The sequence below is a fragment of the Neolamprologus brichardi genome, chromosome 5, assembly GCF_056152115.1.
Source record: "Neolamprologus brichardi isolate AB-2024 chromosome 5, ASM5615211v1, whole genome shotgun sequence".
NCBI lineage: Eukaryota > Metazoa > Chordata > Actinopteri > Cichliformes > Cichlidae > Neolamprologus > Neolamprologus brichardi.
Genome location: NC_142108.1, coordinates 21,078,838 through 21,087,598, shown reverse-complemented (window position 1 = coordinate 21,087,598; position 8,761 = coordinate 21,078,838). Strand labels below are relative to the sequence as shown.

At 39.4% G+C, this 8,761-nt stretch overlaps 1 protein-coding gene across 1 annotated transcript; it reads right to left on the bottom strand.

Annotated features, from left to right (window-relative positions):
• Positions 1 to 2,309: 2,309 nt before the first annotated feature.
• LOC102786019 (kelch-like protein 10) lies at positions 2,310 to 7,917 on the bottom strand. Its single transcript, XM_087840863.1, has 5 exons — positions 7,602 to 7,917; positions 4,992 to 5,481; positions 3,916 to 4,527; positions 3,267 to 3,416; positions 2,310 to 2,685 (listed from the first exon to the last, which is right to left on the bottom strand). The coding sequence occupies exons 1-5, from the start codon at positions 7,805 to 7,807 to the stop codon at positions 2,332 to 2,334; spliced, it is 1,812 nt and encodes a 603-aa protein (XP_087696989.1). The 5' UTR covers positions 7,808 to 7,917; the 3' UTR covers positions 2,310 to 2,331.
• Between the last annotated feature and the right edge of the window lie 844 nt (positions 7,918 to 8,761).

Below are 8,761 nucleotides of genomic sequence, written 5' to 3'. Positions count from 1 at the left end.
TTGGCTTATTTTTTAAAGGAATATTCGCCATTTTGGCTCTAACCACCAGTTCAGTGATACAGGGATAGCGCGTACACATTAGAGCCGTAATGGCAACTACTTCGGCGAGTTTCCTGTTTAAATATTTTTTAATCTTATTCAGAAATTTACTGACGACACATTTTGTACAATATTTTAAAAACGCGTTTTTTACGGATAGTATTTTTGTAACAGATATTTACATTTTGAAATGTTAAACTTTCCAAAATTATTACCACAAACCATATAAAATGACCATGTTTACAAATATAATTGTTTGTTGAGAAATGATGATGATGATGATGATGATGAGCAGAATAATAAATCTTCTTTTAGCCGCTCTTTTAAGGGGTTGCCACTGTGGATCATCTGCCTCCATCTGATCCTATCTTGGACATCTTCAACCTTCTGCAGGTCCTCCATAACTACATCCATGAATCTTCTCTGTGCTTCTTCTCCTTTCCTCCAGCCTGGCAGCTCTGTATTCAACATCCTTTGTCCAATATATCCACTGTCCCTCCGCTGCACATATCAAAACTCTCTCAGCCTTGTATCTCTAACTTTGTTTCCAAAACACTCTGAGTTGTCCCTCTCATACAATACTCATTCCTAAGCATGTCCATCCTGTTCACCCCCAATGAAAATCTTGACACCTGCAGGTCCTCCTCCTGTTTTTTTGTCAGTGCCACCATCTCCAAACCGTACATCATCGCAGGTCTTATTACCTTCAAACCATTCACTCTTGCTACTATCCTTCTGCCACAAATCACCCCAGACACTTGTCTCCACCTACTCCATGCTTATCTTCTTCACCTCTCTTGTGCAGTCTCCGTACTTTGGACACTTGACCCCAGATATTTAGACTTATCCAACTTCGCTACTTCTGGTCCTTGTAGTCTCACTGTTAAACCTTTCTCCCTCTCATTCATACTCGTGTAGTCTGTCTTGTTTCTGCTGACTTTAATTTTTACACCTCCACTGCTCCAGGCTTTCTTCCAACCTCTCCATGCTCTCAGAATGACATCTGCAAACCTCATAGTCCAGGGAGACTCCTACCTACATCTTCTGTTGACCACTGTGATCACCATTGCAAACATCAGTGGCCTCAGAGCTAGACATCACGCTACCTCAGCAGTCATCTGGACCAATCTTTCCACTCTTCATTCTCTTCATAGCTCCTCACCTCCTCACTAATCCTCTGCACTTCCCGATCCACTAACTTTCATCCAACGCGTCCTCTCCTCCCTCTCATTTTCTTCATTTGTCAGGTCCTCAGAGTACGCCTTCCATCTTCTCAACACACTCTCTTCACGTTAGTACATTTCCATTCTATTCTTGATTAATCCTTTCCAGCTTGATTTCACTGCCTAGCCAATCAATACAAGTTATTTCTCCTTCCTCAGTGTTCAGCCTCAGATTCCACTTACTATAAACCTTTAGAGCAGGGGTGTCACCACTTGCGGCCCATGTCACCCCTATTTGCGGCCCATATATTGATGTGAAGAAATATACTGCAGTTTGGCCCTTGAAGTAACTCTTTTGTTAGGGAGGATTTGTTTTAGTGTTGAGTGGCATGTTAAAATAAGTTATTTAGAAAGCAAATAATTATTTAATATAAAGGCAATATGAGCAGAGAGTACAAACGTGTTGAGGGATTGGCTGTGTTAGTTCAGTGAGAGAGTTAAACAATTTTAACTAGCAGCCAAAAACTAATTCGTACACTCATGTCTGGATTTTTATTTTGTTATATACTAACAAAATTATAGCAAAGAGGAAAGATAGTAGCAATTTGTTTATTTGGTAGTTCAATGAAAGGCTTCAGTTAGTTAAGAGCGAGGAAAAAAACATTTTGCTCATGTTTGTATTTTTGTCTTGTTATACAATATTTGAAATATAAAACAAACAAACAAAACACTACATTTTTGGAAATATTTGTGGGTATTTTCTTGTTTGTTTCTTTTGTACTAAAGTTGCCCTCCAATGAGATGACGGGGCCAGCATTGGCCCACAGCTCATTTAAGTTTGAGACCCCTGCTTTAGAGGTAGAGGTGCATTTGCTATGTCTCTTTTTGCTGTATAACCAGCCTCCCAGTAGTCCTGCCTAATTTCTTTAGCTCCCTCACTATCCCACTTTCTCTTTATATATACTGTATGTATGTATGTATACTTATCCATGATATATAAATCTGACCAAAATCGTACTATAATACAATACACATAAAACATAAAAATATAGAGATAAAGTAATAATAATGCAAAATATTTTTATTATTAATTAATTAAAATGCTACTATGATAACAGGCAACCTGAAGTCAGAAGGTTCCACCTTCGTCATCCACGTTGGGCAGCATTAGGGGACCACGAGGGAACAAATTTTCCGCCAAGCTGTAGAATCCATGTAGCACGCAGCAGCTCAGGCCACTGCGGTACTCCGCAATGTCTGAGGTCCTGTACCACCAACCAGCCTCCCCATCGTAGCGCTCCACAGAACACGTAGGGTGAAAGCCATCATATCCTCCGACCACAAAGAGCTGGTCATTCACAACCTCAATTCCAAAGTGGCTGCGAGGGTGACGCATAGATGGCAGGACGCGCCATCTGTTGGTGATAGTGTTGTAGGCCTCAACAATACGCAGTGGAGTGTACCCATTAATGGTGCCACCAACCTGGGAGTGGGAGAGTGGCATGAGTTCATAGTTTCAGAAGAAAGAAGTGCCACTGAATAAAAAAAAACTATGAAATACAACTCTTTCGGACATTTTTTTTCCTCACTGCAATGCTGCTAGTGGCCACTAGGAAAGATTTGTTAGTAAGTCTGAATAACTTCTCTGTATTCACGTTCTAACCTTCAGCACTTTAAATGACATAACCCCAGTGACCAGAGTCTAAATGAGGCTCCTGAGAAAGGAACATGAAGTAAAGGAAGAAGAAGACATGCAACAGACAACAAAGCACCAGGATAGTTTTTAGATTTGACAACTACCGTGAGGGGACTGTGGATGATTTATGTCATGCAATCTATGCCCTATAATGCTAAAGTCGGATTCATGGTGGTATGTTTCTTTCAGCTTGTGTAGGTGTTTGGCTATGCACAGTTCATGATTTTATGTATGCAATCTACATTAACTACTAAGCAATGAACTGGGAGCTGCGCCTAGGCTCAGTTTAAGAGAAATAACAATTATTTTAAACTGTGAATCTTGCAAAGTTACTCTAGAGTACAATAAAATTACTGTGGTACACTTACTGCATATATCTGGTTTTTGTAAGCAATAACTCCTAGGCCTCTTCGGCTGCACATCATGGGAGCAATTGTGGTCCACAGGTTGGTGTCTGGATTGTAGCATTCAGCTGTAGGGAGGCTATAAGTTTGATAGAAACCCCCACAGATATAAACCTGTAGAAAGGATTAAGAGAAATTAACCTGCGGTAAAAGGAAGCAGCTGAAAGGGAAAGTAGCTAATTATCCACGAAGAGCTAGTCAGAGTTTGGTAGGCAGGTTCAGGAATAAAGATATATTATCTAATAGCGGAAAACGAAATGGAATATCAACAATTACTGCATTTTTACAGGACATACAGAGAGAGGTTACAAATTCAAGGGAAAATAATTGGAAAACAGTTTAAGGGCATATGTTATCTCTTTAATAGTGGCTTTGTTTGGGTCCACCTTGGAGAGAAGTGTCAAATCAATAGAATGGTGCTCTAAATGAAAGAAAAATCTCTATTCTGATGGGAGTAGTTGTTTCTGGGATGATATTACACCATTCACTGAGCCTGAAAAGTCATTAAATTGTTCCTATAGTCTGGCTTAAAGAAATATGTTGTCAGACTGAACAATGAAGTGAAAACAACATAGTTTGGTCACTGCTTTCAGTCATGTCTCCTTGCACCTACCTTTCCATGCAGAACTGCAGCACTGGCTGCAGCTCGCTGTGCATTCATTCTTGCCACGACGGTCCACTGGTCAGTCTCAGGCTTGTAGCACTCAACACTGCTCAGGGTAATTTCTCCGTTGAAGCCTCCCATGGCGTAAATGCATCCATTCAGCACAACAACGCTGACATAGCACCGGGCATTGTACATGGGTGTCACAAGTTGCCATGTAGAGCTGCTGAGATCAAGTCTTTGCACAGTTTTCAAGTTAGTTTCACGGTTGCAGCCACCAATTAAGTAGACAAAGCCGTCCAGGGTAACGGCTCCGTGGTGAGCACGAGGAATGTCACAGGCCACAGTGGCCCAGCTGTTAGTTCGGTAATCATATGCCTCATAGCTGCATCGTGCAGTGGAGCGATTTTTGCCTCCAGTGACCAATAAGATGGAAGAAGGCAGACGTGGCCGGCTCAGCAAGCTACTGTAAACGAATTGTGGACGTCTGTTGAGACCACGAGCTTGAAACACCTCCAGTACTTCCTTGATGATGGACATGCATTCAGCATTGTTCTTTATCATGGCATTGTTCATGATGCTGTTTTGGAAGTATTCAGAGGTCATCAAGGTGAGACGTACCTGGACAAACAAAGAATGAGGGTTTAAGGCAAAGGTTTCAGGCTAATTTATAACTAAGTCACATGCAGCTTAATGTGATCTCATAATGACCTCAATGAAAAAATGTCACTCCTCTTAATTTTTTTTTTTTGCTTTAAGTGTAAAAAAAAAAAAAACAAGTGCGTTGCGGAATCACACTGATTTTCACACAAAATGATCCAATTGCTGACTAAACAGATTGTAATTCAAATTAAACCACTAGTGGGGAGCAATTTAACATATGTGTTGATATGTTTTCAGATATAATATTCTGCTGTTATAACATTTGACATTTCTTTTTAACCGTAACCCCATTTTATGCTGACTTACTTTACGATCATGTGGTACAATCTGGTATTACATCAAGTCACCAGGCCAGTTATGGTGCCTGGACTACATGTTTTATTAAGCTGACTACAGCTACAGTTGATTTGTGGTTAAGTTACCTTGGGCAGCAACACAGAGACACTTCCTTGTCTTTGGTCAGGCATATGGTCAATCCACAAGAGGATGACTTCAAATGCTCTGTTTTCACATTTCACGTTGAGGTGATCGCTCTCAAGTACAGCGGCTAGCTGCTGCTCAGAGAAATCAAGCAGCTCCTCTGTGATACCGATGATTTCTTCAAAGTGATGCAGGATGTAGAAGAAGACCTTTTTCCTCAGTTCAGGGCAGTAGTAGAAGTTCACCAACTTCCAGATGCCAATGCAGTTCTCTGGAGACAGCTGGTCCTCCAGAAAGAAGCAGCAGGCCTGAATTATCCCCGGGACCAAGAACTGGTCTGCAGCTGCTAAAATGGGCACCACGTTATCCTCTGTCAGAGGAACAGATTTGGTGTAGGCGTAATTGATGATGACGTCCATCATCTCAGATGACACGCCGGGAATGGTGTACAACCGCTTCTCCGGAGTGGCCCAGGCTCCAGTGAAGAGAGTGCTGTGGGATTTAGAGGACATCAGGTTTTCAGGAAGTATATAATATTAGTTTAGTGCTAGATTATGCTTTAGTATTAAAAATAAAGCTTACATTTAAGTAAATAACATTTTCTCCAGCTGAAATATTAATGTACACATTAATGAATTAGTAACTGCAATCTAATATAATGTCTTGATGCATGCATCATCCAAGTAAGGAAATCCCAAAAAAGTTGATTGTGTTCATCTGGACGTAGCGTTTTCAGTGGGAGAAATATTTCATCACTTCCAAGGGTCTTTTTCAGTGTAATAATAAAATGTTTATGTTTGTGCAATATGAGAACCTTCACATTAGGTACCTTAAGTATATCTGAACACAAAAACTTTTGTTTCTTTTCTTTACTCAGTGGAATTATCACTTACTTAAATATGTGAGGATATCCTGTAGTCAGACTAACAGCAGATTTAGAAATGTGATGGAATTCAAGTGCCCACAGATATATTAATGGTCACTTATCGTTCTGACCAAACTCCATTTCTAGCTGGTTCTTCAATGATACACAGATTTGCAACCCTACCAAGAGGAGAAGGTGCGAAAGGTCACGACAGGTCCTGACAGTTAAAAATGTACCAATCCTGGGAACTATTAAAGTATTGAACTCTGATGGATCTGCACACAATTAACCTCCAGTGAGTGTGTCGCCACTTCCAGAGTGGTTCTTCTTGTAGGTGTGGTTACATCAAAGTGCTGCACAAATAAAAAAGGTGGCTGCACAAAAGACTTTTTACACATACATGTGACTGTGGGGTTTTTTTTGGTTTGTTTGGTTTTTTATTTATCTCAAAGGACCTCTAGATATTCACAAATGAAAAACCGAGTTTGTTTGGTTTTAGTTTGTTTTGGGGGTTAAAAGCAAATAAACAGGAAAAAGTGCTCTTTGGCTTTGCATGAGTAAAATTTCAGGTGCCCCTTGATACATATTCAAAAATATATAATTATATATATATGCTTTGAATAAATACTTTTTTCTTGATAAAATGGAAATTTAATTTGGTTAAAAATATCTTACAAGGACATTTAACACTTCTATGACCATGCAAATCTTTGTAGAAGTTTTGCTGCAAGACAAAAGTTGTCTCCATCATGGTTTTAAGGTAGACTTTTTGCAGTGCTGACTTCAAGTTTCAACATCCCATACTGTATAATCTGTTGGACCAGGATTCTTTCCCATACCACACGTTGTAATACCACAACAAACACTCCCATTAATCGTAAGCCTTGAGGAACTTATGTTGTCACACATACCACAGTCGGTATAGTGAAGGCCAAACAACCAAGAAAGGCTGACCAAAGCTAAATCAGGGGTCTCAAACTCGTGGCCTGCGGACCACTTGCGGCCTACGTCACCCCTACTTGTGGGTCATATATTGATGTGAAGAAATATAGTGCAGTTTGGCCCTTGAAGTTACTTTTTTTGTTAGGGAGGATTTGTTTGTTGTTGAGTGCAATGTTAAAATAACTTCTTTAAAAAGCAAATCATTATTTAATATGAAGGCAATATGAGCAGAGATTAGATACATGTTGAGGGATCGGCTGTGTTAGTTCAGTGAGAGAGTTTTTGTAAAGAAAACAATCTTCACTAGCAGTTAAAAGCTAATGTGAATGCTTATGTCTGCATTTTTATTTTGTTAAACACGAACAAAACTATTGCAGAAGTCCTGCCACATGTCTGGCCAGAAAGAGAGTACCAATTTGTTTATTTGGTAGTTTAATGAAAGTTTAATTTAGTTAGTTAAGAGTGAGAGAAAAACATTTCAGTTCACGTTTTTAGGTGTTTTTGTTTTTCAAATTTAAAAAAACAAACCAAACACTACATTTTTGGAAATATTTGTGGGTTTTTTCTTGTTTGTTTTTTTGCACTACTTTTTGCACTACGAAAGCAGCCATCCAGTGAGGTGACCGTGCCCACAGCTCATTTAAGTTTGAGACCCCTCTTCTAAATAGAAAGAAGGACTTGAAAATTATGACTTAAACTGTATTTTGTATTAGTTTTCACAATCAGAGACATTATGTACCTTTGAATTTGGTTACTCACGGAGTTTCTTGCTGATACTTTGTTCCTGCTGAGATAACCTACTCACCAAAAGTATGAGCTGCAGCTACTGAGGATGATCTTGTGGGCGTCAAACATAACATTGTCCACTACGAGCACCACATCACACAGTTTTCCATCCTGATGGAATTTGTTCAGGGCTGTGCATACCGAGTTGCTCATCTTTTTCTCCATTTCTCTTCTGTGAAAATTTAAGTCTGTGCAAGTTTTTCCCTGTTCTGTCTTCTTCGACATGTCTATTGGTAACCAGGTCAGCTTAGTAAAGTAAATCTATGAGGAGTTTTTTTTTTCAGTTGGAAGTGTGAGTCTGTGAGTTTTAGAATGTTACAATATGAGATCACAGAAAATCATCAAAATGTGTTACATCACTAACTAAGTTACATCCATTTAAAAAATAACAATTAAAAAAACCTAGAAGAATGATGAAGACTAACTGAAACAAAACAGTATACTTTTCAAACTAAACTACATTCCATTTAAAGTAAACAGGAAAACATTTTTAAGGGAAGTAAGGGAAAAAAAACTTCAGAAAAAACATTTTGGTTTAGTAAATTTTCACTGAGACTGAGGTTCTGTGTTGCTAGTCTAATCCTGTCTGCAGTCTCCTACATTTGACACTTTTTGCCTGTCACACAGCCAATCTTTAAAAGTAACACCTATTCTGAACTTTGAAAATCTTTTCACTCACAAATACTGACCTTTTGTGATAATAAAACTAACAGAAACGTAAAAGAAAAATGATCTATTTTAAGTGTTAGACTAGTGCTGTTACTTCGTCTGGCCACAAGATGAAGCTGTCTCATACAATACAAGATACATATTGAGAATCCAAGTAAGAACATACACAGCAGGGTACCACTTTTCTCTTTTTTATTTATTTGTTTTTCTTTTCTGGACTTCCTTGTCTTCTCTGCCGTCCATCCTCTTGCCTGTGGTGTCTCAGCTAGGACATAACAGGAGTGTACAGATATACACAGGCAGACAGCCATTGTTCCCCGGATTTGGAATATTTGACTGTGAAGTGCGGACCGTCTACATACCTCGCGAGTTTACTGTTGTCATGGTAACGGCCGTGTTTGTACCACCCGACTCGGCCATGGAGGAGCTGCACAAGACAATAAGCAATCAGCAGAATTCCCATCCAAACGCAGTGCACATTATAGCTGGGGACTTCAACCATGCTGATTA

Excerpts from the sequence above, each read along its gene's own strand:
- LOC102786019 (XM_087840863.1), bottom strand. The coding sequence starts at position 7,807 with ATGTCGAAGAAGACAGAACAGGGAAAAACTTGCACAGACTTAAATTTT. Across the intron at positions 4,528-4,991 it reads TCTCTGTGTTGCTGCCCAAG|GTACGTCTCACCTTGATGAC; the intron begins GTAACTTAACCA and ends TTGTTTGTCCAG. Across the intron at positions 2,686-3,266 it reads ACAAAAACCAGATATATGCA|GTTGGTGGCACCATTAATGG; the intron begins GTAAGTGTACCA and ends TCCCACTCCCAG.